Source organism: Anoplophora glabripennis, unplaced genomic scaffold (assembly GCF_000390285.2).
Source record: "Anoplophora glabripennis isolate ALB-LARVAE unplaced genomic scaffold, Agla_2.0 scaffold756, whole genome shotgun sequence".
NCBI classification, from domain to species: domain Eukaryota; kingdom Metazoa; phylum Arthropoda; class Insecta; order Coleoptera; family Cerambycidae; genus Anoplophora; species Anoplophora glabripennis.
In genome coordinates, this window is record NW_019416846.1 from 213,380 (window position 1) to 231,843 (window position 18,464).

At 32.1% G+C, this 18,464-nt stretch overlaps 2 protein-coding genes across 2 annotated transcripts in view; both read right to left on the reverse strand.

Moving 5' to 3' along the window:
• Positions 1–9,896, reverse strand: part of LOC108913188 (fatty acyl-CoA reductase wat-like) — a 20,365-nt gene extending 10,469 nt beyond the window's left edge. Inside the window, exons 1-4 of the mRNA XM_018718688.1 lie at positions 9,204–9,896; positions 8,772–9,142; positions 4,568–4,839; positions 2,208–2,317 (exon numbers count right to left, since the gene is read on the reverse strand). Of these exons, the coding sequence (XP_018574204.1) occupies positions 2,208–2,317; positions 4,568–4,839; positions 8,772–9,142; positions 9,204–9,213 (763 nt within the window). The 5' untranslated portion in view covers positions 9,214–9,896. The remainder of the gene's footprint in view (positions 1–2,207; positions 2,318–4,567; positions 4,840–8,771; positions 9,143–9,203) is intronic.
• A 1,672-nt stretch (positions 9,897–11,568) lies between these two features.
• LOC108913193 (fatty acyl-CoA reductase wat-like) lies at positions 11,569–15,043 on the reverse strand. The gene is made up of 3 exons (XM_018718692.1): positions 14,852–15,043; positions 11,812–12,069; positions 11,569–11,752 (listed from the first exon to the last, which is right to left on the reverse strand). Exons 1-3 carry the CDS (start codon positions 14,974–14,976, stop codon positions 11,644–11,646), a joined length of 492 nt encoding a protein of 163 aa, XP_018574208.1. The 5' UTR covers positions 14,977–15,043; the 3' UTR covers positions 11,569–11,643.
• Between the last annotated feature and the right edge of the window lie 3,421 nt (positions 15,044–18,464).

Consider the following 18,464-nt stretch of genomic DNA (forward strand, 5'->3'; position numbering starts at 1 on the left):
AAATGTGGGAACTCGATAATTTAATTGACGTTACTGTGGAACCTATCGTTATCAATCTAGGAGACGAAGATAATTCATCAGAATATTCAGAGGATGAATTTTAATATACCTACTTTTTTATTTTCTTTATTGTACATTTATACAACACTACATTTACTCACCATAATTTGAATTTTCAAAATACATATATTTTTGTGTGGAATAAAAGTCTATTCATTAAATTTAAATAAATATTTTGATAATAATATTGAATAATTTTATTTGAATTACTAAAAACCCTCTTAACCCGGTTATGATGCTTAAAGTAGCCTCATGTTTTGAAATGCTGTTTTTATATTGTTTACTTATAAGAGAAATGGACCGAGAAATTGAAGCGGCATAGACAAAGACGGATTGTCGGGGATTAAATTTTAGCTACCTGCTACAATTTAGTACAACCCGGTCACACAAAGTTTTTTTAAAAGTACACCTCGTTTATACGGAAAATACATAATATAAAAATATTGAATATAAGCACCAGTACTACATTTATTTACGATTTGCATACATAAGAAGCTTTTATTACTCTCTTTCATTTCTAAACAGACTATAGCTTCAAACCATGTGTATTTTATAGTAAGAAAGATAAAGCAACAATATTTATAGGAGGGATAACTAGACCCCTAAGCTTCCCATTCATACTTTCAAAGTGGCTTAATTGCATACAGGGTGCTAGAAATTTAATGCCGAGTTTAGTTAACTTCAAACCTTCATAAGTAGGTTTTTTTAAATACACCCTGTATGTTTTTCTATATTCTGATACACAATTTTATTATCTTTCGAACGGTATCAGGGTTCTCTATACCTATCTCTTCTAGTTTTTAAGTGATCTACTTTCTAAACAGAACATTTACAGTTTTTAATGAGACATATCCCAATTTTCCACCAATGAGCAGAATAAAGTTAAGAAGAATTCTAAAAAATCAACTTCATACATAGTAATACACAATTTTAATTATGTATGTTGATAATAATAATGCACTAAGATAAAAAAATGACTTAACAAAGTCATAAGTGTTCAGTATGACCCCCATTAACAGCTAAACACATGTGGATTCTAGAGATAACACCACAGTTACCGCTTTTGCTATTTCAGCTACAGGCAATTCATGAAACGCTCTTCGTATTCGAGCAATCAAATCCTCTTTTGAAGTAACGGGTGTAGAATAATCTTTTTGGTTTATTACTCCCCTAACATAAAAATCTAATTGAGTGAGGTCGAGACACCAAACTGCCCAATTCCACGGTCCTAGGCGTATCATCCATCTATCTTCAAACATTTCAGTCAGCTGTTGATCGATTTGATTGTGACAGTGAGGTGGAGCTCCGTCTAATTGATACCAAATTTGATAAAATTCTTTCTGCACAAATTCTTAACTTTTTTCTGCTCATTGGTGGCAAATTTGGACATGTCTCATTAAAAACTGTACATGTTCTGCTTATAATCCTATTGCAACGTCCGTGAATAAATAATAAATTTAAAATATGAGCATTTGAATATGTATTGTTTTCCATTTCGTATAAACACTAAATTAAACTGTCACTGCAAGAGACTAACAACAAATTGACAGTTTAGTTGTTTGTTTTGAAGTTTTGCTAAAAATTCCACAGCTATCCTCGCAAGAAATTATATGATTACACAAAAAATCGTAGATAACTTAAAAACTAGAAGAGATAGGTATAGGGAACCCTGATACCGTTCGAAAAAGAATAAAATTGTGTTGCAGAATATAGAAAAACTTGCAGGGTGTTCCATTTAAAAAAACTGACTTATGAAGGTTTGAAGTTAACTGAACTCGGCATTAAATTTCTAGCACCCTGTATGCAATTAAGCCACTTTGAAAGTATGAATGGGAAGCTTAGGGGTCCAGCTGTCCTCAATATAAATATAGTTGCTTTATCTTTCTTACTATAAAATACACATGGTTTGAAGCTAGTCACTGTTACTCTCCATTTTTTTGAAAAAAAATAAATATCTGGAAAACGGTTAACTTTAGGAATAGGGAAACTTCATAAAAGTCCACCTAAAATAACACGTAGAATCCAAAATTGCAATAATATATAGGGTGTTCCATTTAAAATAAGCATGTTGATGGTGACTTCCGGTATAACCGGAATTCTAATGGGCCGTCACCGTGAGACACCCTGTATTAGTTGCCAGTTCTTACCGATGGAAGGTCTGAAGATACCAGCGGGGAAATCTTTGGTTAGTTGTTTGACTACATCTTCAGCTACCTGCTTTGAATACACGTATGTGTTGGGGTAGTTACCCAAGAAGCTAAAAATTTAAGTAAAATTAAATAAGGATTGTTGTACAGGGCGTCCAAGCTTTAAAGTGACAAATAGGAGATAAACTATACTTCCCACTAAACATTCATATGTAAGAAAGACGTTCCCAGTGTCCAAATATCATTTGAAAAACGTGTCGTTTTACATGCAATCAACTTAAAGATGCTTAGGTTTTAAATGTTACAGAAAACGTTTAATATTAGTAAATGTGAAACGATAATTTTTAGTAAACTTTACTTTTCAAAATAACGTTTGATTAAGATTTTTAAATTTGGAGATTAGGTTTAACTGACGTGTTTGTCTAACCTTTGTTATTGTAAATATAAAACACCACAGAATTGAGACAAATCCAAAACCAAAGGCGGTGCGTGTTAAAAATAATTCCATTATGACTAAATCACCCTGTGTATTTTTTCTATTATGGGAAAGTTGAGTTTTCTGCTTCAAATTTTGACTAATGACACGTTGAAGCTATATTTCAAAAACGCATGTGTGTTTGCTGGCTTTAAAACTTTACTGTATAATGCGCTATAATTTTTTAAACACATTCTATAGTCCGGTCAAATTAGTCATAAAAATTATGGTCAAATAACGAAAATTCCGACAGAGCTAAATTTTGGAGACCTTGGGTACACCATTAGAAATAAAGTGTCAAAAGTCCCCATCGATCGAATGTGTGCTAAAAAAGTTATTCGGGGTCAAAGGTCAAAATTTGAGGTTTTTTGGATTTTTTTCGAAAACGGTAAGTTTTATCAAAAAAGTAGCTCTGACAAAAATTGTAGATCTTAAAATTATCTACAAACGTGGTCCTTATACTTTTTTTCTAAGAATCGCCATTCCTGAGATATCGCGATTCTAACAGTTGAAGGAGTCACGTTCTACATGATATGCACATATATGCCACGTATATACATAGTCAGGCACTTAATATAAGTAAAAATGCCTATTTGTGTCTCTTATGTGTATAAACTATACTATTCTGAGAATATACACTCAAAAGAAACTCAGTCCCTTAGTCAATCCCCTCTACCCGCATGTGAATAGCATCTGGCTATTCTATTGTAAAAACTTTTGTAAAAAATACACGAAACAAGAAACAAGTACAACTATCTTGTCTTCCTCCAACATCGGCTTCTGCTAATCAACACTTGTATCGAGTATACTATCAAGTTCAGACATGGCTAGGCAATCAACTGAACCCAGAAGACAGGGTTGGAAATTAACAGGTAATACTTTGGAACCGATTCAAACTTTGCTCCCACCTAAACACTATTTTTTGCAATTGCAAAAAAGGTTGTAGTGCTAAATGTGGCTGTAGAAGAGTAGGGTTACTGTGTTCTCCAGCGTGTACTAATTGCCAAAGCCAGTCTTGCTCAAATGTCCAATTGAATGCAACAGACGAAGATTCATGTGATTTCGATAAAGAGACAGCTGATTCATTCTCATTTGAACAATTTATGAACATCCAGCAAGAAGAAGAGGAAGGAGGAAGAAGAAGAAATCGAAGAAGAGATAACTGTTGAAGTCGACTTTGAAGAGTATGAATCAGATTAAAATATCAAAAGAAATCAGAACTACAGTTAAAGTCAATAACCAATATCAATATCAATAATCATCATACAGTTAAAAAAGTATTGTCCCTGAAAATTCCGTCATAACTGTTCCTGGAGTAGGCCTACCGGGGAAACCACATTAAAAAAAAACGCGTCAAAGTACACTACCTCACAGGTGGTGTGGAAATGTGTGCATATCATGTAGAAAGTGGCTCCTTCAACTATTAAAATCGCGATATCTCAGGAATGGTGATTCTTAAAAAAAAGTATAAGGACCATTTTTGTAGATAATTTTGAGATCTATAATTTTTATCAGGGCTACTTTTTTGATAAAACATACCGTTTTCGAAAAAAATCCCAAAGACCTCAAATTTTGACCTTTGACCCCGAATAACTTCTTTAGCACACATGGGATTGATGGGGACTTTTGACACTTTATTTCTAATGGTGTACCCAAGTTCTCCACCAAACTTTAGCTCTGTCGGAATTTTCGTTATTTGAAATGTCTATTTTGACCGGGCTATAATGACACGTTGAAGCTATATTTCAAGAACGCATGTGTGTTCGCTGGCTTTGAAACATTACTGTATAATCCGCTATAATTTTTTAAACACGTTCTAATTCCCATTAAACTTGCCACCTTAAAACTGAGACATCCCGTTCGCTGTATTGTTACATTTGCTCACTGTGACTGCATGTTGTCCAAGAGCAAGCTGTCGAGACACTCCGATATCTCAATGAGGTCTTTATATCCCATAGCTGGTGGATAAACCCTCTCCTCTATGACATCATGGATGCAGTTCGAGTAAGCTGTGGACACGTGAAGGTACGATTTTACGTGTGGCATTTGTTTTACCAACAACAGCAGGTCTCTGGTGGCCCTGACGTTGGTAGCCACGGCGGTCTTCAGTTTTTCATCGAAACGAACTGTTGCCGCCACATGAAAGACGATGTTCACCTGATAATACAGATTTTTATTAATTAATGTAATTATTTTTTAACAGTTGAATCATTAATAAAAATTTTTGAAATTAAATATGTGGGTACACATGTTACAAGTGACCCATTCTTAAGGACAACGTCAAGAACGCCGCCGGACGCACCACGGGGTTCCCGGAAGCCGACCCCTGCAGAGTGGCGCCAGGACCAGGGACTTCTGTCACCGACTACCAAGCTACCTACGACCGACTTCAACCACAAGGCACTCTCCAGCAAACCATCAAACCGTCAACATTACTTTTTCAACACAAGCTTAGTTTTCAATAAAAATAGTTTATTATTACCGTTGAGAGAGTGTTTTATTCTTGCTGTACATCGAAAGCAACCCTCAAATAAAAACATTGTAAATTCGTGCTTGTTAGATATGTGTGTCTCCTGATAATTTCAAAGTAACACATGTAATTCCCCTGTTAAAGAAAGAAAATGTAACATCATATAGTCCTACGTCCTTTAACAGTCATTTCAAAAATTGTAGAAAAAATTATGAATAGTCGGATATGTGAACATTTAAACAAATATAATATTCTTCCACAATAGCCATCTGGATTTACACCTGGATATAGTTGTACTACTTAATATAGTTGATGACATTATTTGGGCTACAGGTGAGGGGAAAAGCACGCTTTTGTACTTTTGAATTATTCCAAAGCATTTGATAAAATTAATCATAACTGTCTATTTTACATTTTATTGGATTTTCGGAGAGTGCAGTTGAACTTATGCATAGTTACCTCAATAATAGAATTCAATTTGTAGAAACTGATAAATGGGAGTAATCTCGGGGTGTCGTTTCATTTGGTGTACCTCAAGGTTCTATCCTTAGGCCACTTTTATTTAGTATATATACATTAGGGTGGCCCAAAAAAAAACGAATATATTTTTTCGTGTCTCGTGAAAATATGTTAGTTTATCATGTTTTAAGAGCCCCCTCAAAAAAATCAGCTCAAATAAAATTTTTTTAGAGGTCGCTCAAGATTTTTAAAAATTTCCAGAATCGTCAAAAATTGATTTTTTTTAAATTCTTTTTCTCGTTATTTTATAATTTTCTAGGTTGAAAAAAATCTCGATTCTGAAAATTTCAAATAGATATTTTAATTTCTAAAGGTCACTCATAATTATTTCAACTTTCAAAGTAGTGTACATATGTTTTCGAACGACATCTAATAATAAATATCAACGAACTAATATTTTTTTTATTGAATTTGATGAACAAAAGAATAGAAATAAATCACGAGACACTTAAATTTTAAAAAATTAAAAAATTATAAATATTTGATACTCACAGTGCGGTAGTAAATTTTGCCTCGAGAAATTTTTAAGGTGTCTCGTGATTTATTTCTATTTTTTTGTTCGTCAAATTCAATAAAAAAAATTATTAATTCGTTGATATTTATTTCTAGAGGTCGCTCGAAAGCATTTTAGGTACACTACTTTGAAAGTTAAAATAATTCATTATTTTCGATTTGAAATTTTCAGAATCGAGATTCTTTTCAACCTAGAAAATGACAAAATAACGAGAAATTTTTTTTTAAAAAAATGACGATTTTGGAAATTTTTAAAATTCTTGAGCGCCCTCTAAAAAAATAATTTTTGAGCTGATTTTTTAAGGGTGTTTTTAAAACATAATAAACTAACATATTTTCACAAGAGACACGAAAAAAATATTCGTTTTCTTTAGGTCACCTTAGTGTGATATACATGTAATTTGTATAGTGATACTCAGATCTATTTATTTTTCGATTCAAAAGAAGTAACATGCTAATATGACCTTAAATACTGATAAACTGATCTGTTTTGAAGTGGATGGAAGAGGGGGCAAGCAAATTTTTTCTGAATTACCTTCAGTACATCTCACATAATGAAAGTGTAGGTTCTTAGATCTGGGCGAGGTCCGGAACATTTTCAAAATTGCAAAAATGTTTAAAAAATTTAAAAAAATACCTTTTTTATCTGAGTTTTTTACTTATATCTTGGAACCTATGCATTTTGGAAGAATAATGAAAAGGAAAAAAAGGTTTAGAGTTGAATTTTGCACAATATACTGTAAGTTAAAAATGTTTAAATTTATTACCGATGTTGCAAAATAGCAATAATTGATGAAAAAAGGCAAAATAATCAAATTTTTTTGAATAATTTTTTTAAAATATTTTATTTGCTCCGAGGGCATTCTAATTTTGGTAAAAACAACTTTAGAGTATAATAAAACAACATACCAAATTTCATTAAGATCGGTTCAATAGTTTTTGCAAAATATTTTTTTAGAAAACAAGTTGAAAAAATTTTTTCGAATTTTCATAATGTTGCAGTCTTAAATAAAGCATCTAGATACTTTAAAATTTTTCTCATAGAAAAGACGGCTCAACCTTTCAAATGGTTTTTGAAAAATTAGATTACATTTATGAATTTACAATTTAGTTTTTTTCAAAAAATATAATTTTAAAGTAATAATTTTTCTTAATTTTATCTGTATTTAACAAAAAAATTAATTTCCTAATATTTTTTTTTAATTAATTAATTAATTTTAATTTAAACAAAAATTATTTAAATAATTGTAATAATTCCTTACATTCATATTCAGTGTTGAAATATATATGAGAACAAATTTTTTCATTGAAAAAATGTAATAGCATAGGGTACAATATACAGTATATTTAATGCATAAATAATAAACTTTGTCTATAACAAAATATGTATGTGCAAATTAGACAGTTGGCATTACGATATTCGAATTCCTTGGCTCGCGAGATCGAAATTGGTCCATTAGAAACCGAGATAACGCAATTTTTTTGTACCTTCACCTTTTGAACCCTGAATTCAGTCTCAGAGCGAAACCCCCTCCCCCACTTTTCGTTTTTTTGAGTCACTTTTCGCGTGTGCGAGCGACAGTTTTTCTGCTGAGTTATCTATGTTGTCGATAATTTATGGATATGAAAATTTATTTCAGCTTAGAACTAGGAAAAAAAGCCACTGGATCAAAGATTATTGCTAAATTGTTTATAAATTAACGGTAAATGCCTATAAACTTTGTCCGCTTATATCTCCAGAAACAATAAACGGAATTTAACTTTTTTTTTTTAAAGAAGCGTCTTTCCGAGTTTAAAATTATAATTTTTGAAGAAAACTAAATTGCAAATTGATAAATGTAATCTAATTGTTTAAAAATAAAAAAAAGTGATATCTTTAAAAATTTCCTGTGGCCGTCCTAATCAACCGATTTCAATTTTTCGAAAACCATTTGAACGGTTGAGCGGCCTTTTCTATGTGAAAAAATTTTCAAGTATCTAGATGCTTTATTTGAGGCCGTGCAAGATTTTGAAAATTCGAAAAAATTTTTCAAAAAATTATTTTGCGGAAACTATAGAACCGATTTTAATGAAATTTGGTGTGTTGTTTTATTATACTCTTAAGGTTTTTTTACCAAAATTAGAATGTTCTCGGAGCAATTAAAATATTTTATAGAAATTACCCAAGACTTTATTTTTTTCCTTTTTTTCATCAATTATTGCTATTTAGCAACATCGGCAATAAATTTAAACATTTCTTTCTTTTCTCCTTCTCTTTTTCCCCTTTCAATATTCTTCCAAAATGCATAGGTTCCAAGATATAAGTAAAAATAGGTATTTTTTTAAGTTTTCAAACATTTTTGCAATTTTGAAATTGTTCCGGACCTCGCCCAGATCTAGGGATCTACACTTTTATTATGTGAGTTGTACTGAAGGCATTCCAGCAAAAATTAGCTTGCTTGCCCCCTGTTACATCCAAGAACGTATTTCGACTGAGCTGGCTTGGTCTAAAAGGAAATAATTTTGTTAATGCGAAATCAAGTGCTACCATTGAAAATATTTTTAACATAACTTTCTCCGTGCGAAGAAAATCTTTAAACAAACTTACCTCATCTATCAACAATTTTTTGTCTTGATCACTGAGGCCTAGATCTGGCAATGCACAGTCACCTTCTATAGCTACAACCTTCGCGCGAAAATCCGGACAATTCTTCTTCATCCTGCTAAAGAGATGATTGTCGAATATTTCCTGCAACCTCACCTCTATATCTTTCCCCTTTTTCTTTCTCATGAGGACGTAAACGGTGGACACGGGGCATGACCTCAGGAGTTTCTCAACGAGGATTTGGCCTAAGAACCCGGTAAAACCCGTCACAAAGACCTTGGCGCCTTTATAAAACTCTTGAACTGGCGTTAGATTTGATTCGTCTATGTCGATTGTATCGTCCACGTGCTGGAATTTCTCGATAATGCTAGAAGCTGTAAAAAATTGGATGGTTATTATAACTTTTTTCCACGTATATTGAAATTTGTGATTTACCTATATCCATGATTGTGGCCCAAAATTTATGGCTGTTGCTGTTGAAGTAAATTAGGCAATGGGCAACGTTTGTTCAATGAATTCTACCGTGGCTTAATTTCAATTGAATCAGTATTACGTGTTACGTATGAATAAAACATATTCGTTACAAGAATGCTAACCAAAACACTTTAATTAGTAAACAAAGTTCGGAATTATGTTTGCAAGGGTTTTGGGGTTAATTATGGAGAGACGAACATTTTTAACGTCGTCGTTCGTGGGTACTATTCTCAAATAACATTTTGCCAATGATATGAGACTGATTTATTTTCAAAAATCGATTACAGGCACCCTATACACATACACATAAATATTCACAATTTATTGTCGAATAAATATTGAATTTTAATGAAGACTTAGTATATTTATACGCAAGTCCTGATGTATTTTGTATTATTCCAAAAAAACAATGAATAAACTAAATTGCTTTCGACAATGACGGAAATATTTGGTACAAACATTGGCATAACTTAAACAGCAATATTTCAAAAGGTTTATTTATTCTACCAACAAACACAGCTAACGAGGAAAAAAATATTTAACAACACCTTTTCTAAGTCAAAATTTGTAGTTCCTTTTCAAAATATACATAATAGTCCTGTCAAATTAGTCATAAAAATAGTGGTCAAATAACAAAAATTCCGACAGAGCTAAATTTTGGTGGAGATCTTGGGTACACCATTAGAAATAAAGTGTCAAAAGTCCCCACCGATCCCATGTGTGCTAAAAAAGTTATTCGGGGTCAAAGGTCAAAATTTGAGGTTTTTTGGATTTTTTTTCGAAAACGGTAAGTTTTATCAAAAAAGTAGCTCAGATAGATCTGAAAATTATCTAAAAAAATGGTTCTTCTACTTTTTTTCTAAGAAACACCATTCCTGAGATATCGCGATTCTAAAAGTTGAAGGAGTCACCTTCTACATGATATTTGTGTCTCCTATATGTGTAAACTATACTATCCTGAGAATATACACTCAAAAGAAACCCAGTTCCTTAGTCAAAAGATGTCCTTATAATTGAAACAGCAATAGAACTATTTAATGCAACAAATAGAACTATTGTAGTTGGTGAAGATGTTGACTTATTAATACTACTCACTGCAAGGACTCCAATTGATAAAATTATATATTTTTTTAAACCTGGGAAGGCTCAACAGCGAACAGAAATATATTCTTCAAAAAGTTTATCTGCTTATCTAAAATGCCAAAACCATATCTTATTTTTACATGCGATAACCGGCTGCGATACTACATCAGCAATGTACAGAAGGGGTAAAACAGCAGTATTAAAATTATCCCAAAAAAAAAGATTTGATTGATTGCAGAAATTGATTCTTCATTTCAAGCAATAATCACAAAAGGAATTCGCTTTCTCCTGTAAAGGAGCTCCAAAAAAAATTGATTGTATAGATAAATATAGATATTTAACTTCTGTAAAAAATACATGAAACAAGTACAACTATCTTGTCTTCCTCCAACATCGGCTTCTGCTAATCAACACTAGTATTGAGTATACTATCAAGTTCAGACATGGCTAGGTAATCAGCTGAACTCAGAAGATTGGGGTTGGAAATTAACAGATAATACTTTGGAACCGATTCAAACTTTACTCCCACCTGCTCCGGAAAAACTCCTAAACACTATTTTTTGCAATTGCAAAAAAGGTTGTAGTGCTAAATGTGGCTGTAGAAGAGTAGGGTTACTGTGTTCTCCAGCGTGTACTAATTGCCAAAGCCAGTCTTGCTCAAATGTCCAATTGAATACAACAGACGAAGATTCATGTGATTTCGATGAAGAGACAGCTGATTCATCTTCATTTGAACAATTTATGAACATCCAGCAAGAAGAAGAGGAAGAAGAAGAAGAAATAGAAGAAGACATGACTGTTGAAGTCGACTTTGAAGAGTATGAATCAAATTAAAATATTAAAAGAAATCAGAACTACAGTTAAAGTCAATAACCAATATCAATATCAATAATCATACAGTTAAAAGAGTATTGTCCCTGAAAATTCCGTCCCCTATCGGGGAAACCACGTTAAAAAAACGCGTCAAAGTACACTATCTCACAGGTGGTGTGGAAATGTGTGCATATCATGTAGAACGTGACTCCATCAACTATTAGAATCGCGATATGATATATATATATGAGGGTCATTTTTGTAGATAATTTTGAGATCTATAATTTTTGTCAGGGCTACTTTTTTGATAAAACATACCGTTTTCGAAAAAAAACCCTCAAATTTTGACCTTTGACCTCGAATAACTTTTTTAGCACACATGGAATCGGTGGGGGCTTTTGACACTTTATTTCTAATGGTGTACCCAAGGTCTCCACCAAAATTTAGCTTTATCGGAATTTTCGTTATTTGAAATGTCTATTTTGACCGGGCTAAAAATAGAGAATTAATTCACAAAGAGGAAAGATCTGTATAAGGTAGACATTACAGACCATAATATAGTTGCTGCCAAGAGTCCTGCAACTGTTAGTATCACTCTGTTGGCTAAGCTGTACCTGAAAATAGATCATAATGGTACAGCAGATGTACATTTTTTAATAACTGTTTTATTTACCTTCTCCAGAGTCTTTTTGCCTTATCAACCGTATCCATAGGATCCTTAACCAAATAAACTCTAATTCCAGCCCCGTAAGTAATGACAAATTCTTCCCAGTCTAATTGTTTAAGGTCACAGAAGAACACCTCTCTGTCTTTGACCGACATTCTCTCTAACATTTTTCGAACGTTGGCGGACTTAAACTCAAAAGATTTCATGACAAAGAAGGTCAGTAGTCTCGAAAATTCGTGTATTTTTTTGTAAATGTTAAGAAACCTGCAAGGAAAGAAAGAAAGAAAAAGTTCAAGCTTAATTAAGCTATACAGTTATATAAGAAGGTTGTTGGCGTATTTCGCCGAATTAACGTGGCAGTTTGTTTCGCTTCCATTAACCGTCCCCATATCATACCATGTGTGAGGTCACCTGGCATTAGCGGGCTTTCAAACGAGGCAATACGGCGCTTTAACTGAACAGCGGTGGCTAACCTTTGTTGCCCTTCGTAAGCGTTCGAAACATGATCGGATTCTGCTTAAATGTAAACTGTTCACGGTTTCAGTTTGTTCTCGTTTCGTTTATTTTTGGATTAATAATTATAATATGTCTAGCACCGATTGTTTTCTAAAGTGTCTGAATAAGAAATAAGAGTATTTTATTCAGAATTTTTAATATTACCTGTTTTAACTGTCCTAAATGCGTCTTTATCTACTTCAGGTAGTGACAGTAGTATAGCTCAGCTAAACTAGGTCAATATCAGAGATCATTGATTTAAAAAATTAAAATCGAAGTAGTCTCTGAAATATGTCTAATGTCTCGTCACCGTGGGACACCCTGTATTATTATAGGGTTTTAATTGTCATCACAAAGCATTATACTGTTTCTTCTCGATTAAAACTATCTTACTACGTTCAGAATATACTTTGTCTGATAATATTGTCTGATAAAAAACCTTACTTGTTTTCATATGTCAAAAACGTGACAGTTTATAAAAATTCCAATAATGCCAAGATAAATTACATAAAAAATACTTAAATTTTTGTAATTACGCTTTTTTTCTAAATATTATAAGGGAGTTAGATGAGGAGGGACAATTATAATGGATCACCTGGTATACCTATTTCTGAACAAATCGCGTAACAGCTGAAACTAAAATTGTTATACTTAATGACGAAGAAGGCTGTTAAGGTAAAGAAAAGGAGTATTTATTAAACTGAAAAATCCGTGTAAGTGAAGTCGGGATTACCAGGCGGACATCACTCTAGTAAAAACGCAGTTTATTGTATGTACAGGGTTAATCACTATAATCTGACAACTTATTGTGAGTTAATTTATTAGAAAGTTTTTTCAAGTTCAACTTTTTTATGAATTTTTATAATGCAATAATAGAAAAAACAATTGAATAATTGAAGTCACTAAATTAAAGAATTTTTTTAATTGGAACACCCTATATATTAGTGCATATTTAGCTGCGTTAAATTTTTCTCTTTTCAAAAATATATAATATGTTACTGTTTGATTCAGGACTTTTCGACATATTTCAGTTTAAAACTATTTTTGAAAAAACTGGAGGGAAATTTATGTCTGACGGATCACAGTGGCTATGGACGGGGCACGCGGACAGGGTCTTTAATTTAGTTAAGTAGTTTACTTAATTGTTTTTTCTAATACGTATTATAAAAATTCCTAAAACTATTGTATTAAAAGCATTTTTGTAATTTCCAAGGACATTTAAATAAAGGGGACTTATTTATTTACATTTCTGGATGATGCCTCGTCTATTCACAGTCTAATTGTATCATTGTTGTCAGCTGTATAATTGTACTGGAAATGTACTTAATATTTTTAACGCAATTTTCATCACAACTGTGAAAATTATTATTATAGGATAGTATCATTAAGTTATGCATACAATATTGTTAAATTCTGTACATATTAAACTATTTTTCATTTTTCATATTTGCCATGTTTGAAGACTTGGCAACTACGCAATAATTTGTAGCGTGTTCCTCGTTCGTTCTGCCGTGGTTGGCAGAATATGGCGTCTCTTGTTGGAAAATAGTTGTGATTTTAGTAAGTGAAACGTGATTAGTGTTTATATATGTATTTTGGATAATCTTTTAAGGTGTGAATATGGACAGTGCAGAATTTGTAAGAAATTGGATTATAAACATCCACATCTATCCTTCCTCAGGTAAGCGTGCTTGAAGGTTACTTTGGAATGTATATGCAACTCTGGCCATTGTCGTGCTTATAGGTAACTTTTATTTGAATAACGGTAAAATTTTATAAAACTGACTTGGTATTTTTTTTAAATTTTTGCTGAGATAGTAAGAAAACAATAATATGAACCATGTTTGGTCATTAAAATCAACAAATCGCCCGAATCAAAGGAAAATGCTACACCACAAATAAGTTACAGACATTATTTATATTTAATAGATTTATAGGTATTTCAATACCTTATACCCATTATTACAAGTTTTAATCATTCATCATTTTCAATTTCCTCTACGGCAAAAACCTTTTCAAAAATATGTAATGTATGTTCAATTATACATAAAAATTCCGAAGATGCAATCAACTGAAAGTTGCATTCACTCAACCATATTGATCCTCCTTTGGGAATATATTTTTATGTCTCACTAAAAGTTTGCCTCAGTATTCTAAAAGTGAAATGTGAATGTTTTTAGGATGCCTGAGGATGGTGCAACAAGAAAGAAATGGTAACAGTTACTGGGATCCCAACAATTTATAATTAAATATTTTATTTTGACCCTTCCAAAACGTACGACATTGGAGATGCAATCGCGCGCATCAGTTGGATGAAAATAAAGCCCTCTGCTTTCCCCTTGCCTAGCTTCACCCAACATATGAAATAGACTGTGACATGCCTAGTCCCCTTTATTTAAATGTCTTTGGTAATTTCAATAATAAACTCACAATAAGTTGTCAGATTATAGTGACTAGCCCTGTACAAACATGTTTAAAATTAAATTATGTATGTAGAAATTTAGAAAATATAAAATTTATAGTTTTTTTTACTGATAAAATGTTATTTTACCTCATTTTCTTTCCTCTGGCGAGCATTACAGCGTCAGCTATAAAGGCAGGGACCGTGTGCAAGAGGAAGGTCAGCAATAGATTCATACTATAGGATTTGACCAGAATTAGATAATAAGTCCACATAATGCGTGCGGAAGGCGTAATTGCACCATATTTACTCGACTTAGCTTTGAAATCTCCCCACGTGATTGGCTGAAATCAAAAAACAAGGATTACTATGTAAATGATAGGAAGTCGGCGAATAATGAATTTAAATATTTTTATTGTGGATGTATTTTCCCTTTGTTGTCTGACAGTTTTTGTTTTATATTTATATTCTTAGAAATTGACCAATAAAAATAATTTCCAGAGTGTTGATTGTTTACTAGTAAATTTTTTATTAACTTCAGTTCATTATTAAGAATTTCATACTTTGAAGGAATAAATTTAGCTCTACCCTACTACAAACATTTAGTTACACCTTTGGCACGGGATTTGAACTTCCGCTTCGTGACGTCACAGCGCGTATTTAAATTTATTTTAGGACTTGAATGAGTCCATATTAAAAAAGAAAAAATATTTTTTTAATTTCGTACATACAGACATACAACATAGTCCAATTAAATAAGCCTTTAAATCGAAATTTTGGTCAACTTGCCTGAATTTTTCATATGAGTTAGTTTGAGGTATGTCATTTTTTGTTCAACCCCCGGCCAAGGGTGAAAAAAGATAAAACAGGGATTTTTCAAGATAACTCAAAACGGGCAAGGGCTTGAAAAAAAAGAGTATAAAAGTTGTAAAGCATACAATTCTACATAAAAATGGCCTCTTGACTTTTTCTTGTACTATTAAAATTAACAGAGTTAGGGAGGCTGTAAATTAAGGGAAGATTTCAGAAATTTAAAAAAATCATAAGCAGAAAAATGAATGAATTTTGTATTTTTTTTTTCGATCTACTCTAAAAAATGTAACCTTTCTTTTCAGAGAAATAGATATATTTTTTAATTTTTAATAAGAAAGTTATAAGAATTTCCAATTTGTTGCTCAACCCCCCCCCCCCCCCCAAAACAAAGATTTTAACGAAAACCCCGAAACAATAAATCATATTTTTAATTCTTTTTGAGTAAATATGATTTTTTTTATAAATAAAAATATAGTTTTTCTAAAATAAAAAATAAGGGTAGCAACCCCCAAACAAGGAATCACTTGCGAAATATTTGTTTTTTATCATAAGTAATTTCCCTTTTGTTTCATTTCAAAATATTGATTAGAACCCCAGAAATTTAGAAAAAACTGTTTTGGGAAATTTAGAAAAATACGTGTCTCTTTACATTTTTTAGAATAGATTGAAAAAAAAATTACAAAATTCATTCGTTTTTCTGCTCGTTATGATTTTTTTAAATTTCTGAAATCTTCCCTTAACTTCTACCCTCCCTAATTCTGTTAATTTTAATAGTACAAGAAAAAGTGAAGATGTAATTTTGATGTAGAATTGTATGCTTTACAACTTTTATAAGAAACTTTTTTTTAGCCCTTGCCCCTTTTGAATTATCTTGAAAAACTCCTTTGTTTTATCTTTTTTCACCCTTGGCCGGGGGTTGAACAAAAAATTACTGTCACTTATTGTTATAATATACCTCAAACTAATGGTCCACAGTACAGCCCCCCCTGGAAAGTTGATTACCACATACTTTATAACTCCTGAGGAGCTTCGTTTTGACGAGTCTACCACATTTTTCCTCTGCGACTTTTCTCGATTCCTCCGCTTTTCCACTCGGAAAAGTCCAAAAACATGGCAATTTCCCGGGGTCTTGAAAAATCAAGACCACATCTTTTATCTTTATCTTAAGTAACTGGAAATTTTGTTGCAAACGCAGATTTAAATTTGTCCGACAGAAATTCCTCCGACACTGACGTGTCTACCGATCGAAACATGCCAAAATAACCCGGTTTCGAAAATCAATTACCACATACGAGGTAATTTTTAGTAAAATCAATTGTAAATAATTAATTCAGTCCAAAAGTATTGTTGTCCGACAAATTTCAAGCCGCGTTTTTTCAATCCGACAGCTGGAAATCGGAATTTTCACGGGGTATGATAAATCGATTACCACATGTCGGACAAAACTAACACACGATGGAAAAGTGTTTTTTATAAGCAAAAATTGTAATGTCCGACAAAAATATATCAGCAAATCGTCAGTCCGACAAAAAATTATGAAACAAATTTCGTAAAAAATGTGCACATGTATTTATAATTTCTAATAAGATATTTTCATGTATTAAGCAAAATTCCATATAAATATACAATACAGGGTGTTTCAGAAAGACCTCCCGTAAATACAGGGGGTGAGGACGACAGAAAATAAGAATTTTTTGTCATATGAACTATATGTCTATCTCATCTTCTCAAAGCTCAAGCTTACTTTGAGAAAAGTCACTTATTTTATAGTGTAATATTGTAAGAGTTTAATTAAAAGCCTTTTTTCTCGAAAATCGTCCACAATAGGAAGTTCTAACAAGAGTACATTATTTTTAGAAAATAAAATTGTACAATAGAAATTGGAGCCCGACTGGTAAAAAACCTAACCTTAAAAAAATATTACTTAAATTGTAATAAGAATGTAGTACAACTAGCGCCTTCTATGAAATATACAAAAAATAATTAGACTAGCGTATCTGGCACCCTTAAAAACCTCGGACTACCAAATTTCATAAAAATATTTCGCACCATTTGGAAATTTTCATAAAAATGTTATTTAAAAATATTTATTTTGTCTCTCTGTATCTCGAAAACAAGAGGAGATAGACATAGAGTTCATAAGACAAAAAATTCTCATTTTTTGTCATACTATCACCCCCTTTATTTACAGGTGGTCTTTCTGAAACACCCTGTATATATTTTTCGTTTTATTCTTGTAATTGTAAATCTCATATACCTACTCAATTTAGTCAAATAAAGATCGAGAAAATAATTAAACAATCAAAAAAGTATGTATGTAGCAGTAGCAGAAGCATAAAGCATATTTATTGATTGATTTAAAAGAAAGCGCCGCAGGCGAAAATTTTCAAATTTTCAAGGTCAAACGGCTTTAAATGAATCTGGAAATTTTAGTTGCATTTGCAATATTACCGAAAAACTGACGTTGGCAAGAAGGATTTTCATTTAGATTTTATAAAAAATAGAAATATTAGTTCGGCTCGTGGACTTAATGATAGGTACAGATACAGATGTTAAGCGGGATTGTTAAATCCCTCCTTATTCCACACGCCCGATTTTACGCTCGCAATTAAACACGACATACAAAAAAGTTTTTTTAAATAAACACATCCACACAATCACTTACACTCCGAATACCATTCAATCCGAAACTTCCGAACATACACTTTGCCTTTTGACCTCCCCCTTTTTTCCACATCGAGAGAAGGTACAGGTCTTTCGCAATTTAAAAAATTTTTTGTCCTCAATTTTCGGTCTGGAAAATGGCATTTCCAATAAAATACATACAGGATCGTGCATATGAAACACTTCTACAAATTATTGATATAAAACAAATATTAATAAAGAACCATTATAACCGTGCACTGGGCAACGTATCGTATAAACTGTTTACACACGATAGACAGGCGAT

Bases quoted from the DNA above. Each gene is read 5' to 3' on its own strand.
- LOC108913193 (XM_018718692.1), bottom strand. From the start codon at position 14,976: ATGTGGACTTATTATCTAATTCTGGTCAAATCCTATAGTATGAATCTA. The intron at 12,070-14,851 runs GTAAAATAACAT...CTTTCCTTGCAG, and splicing joins GCCAGAGGAAAGAAAATGAG to GTTTCTTAACATTTACAAAA. The intron at 11,753-11,811 runs GTAAATAAAACA...ATCTATTTTCAG, and splicing joins GCAAAAAGACTCTGGAGAAG to GTACAGCTTAGCCAACAGAG.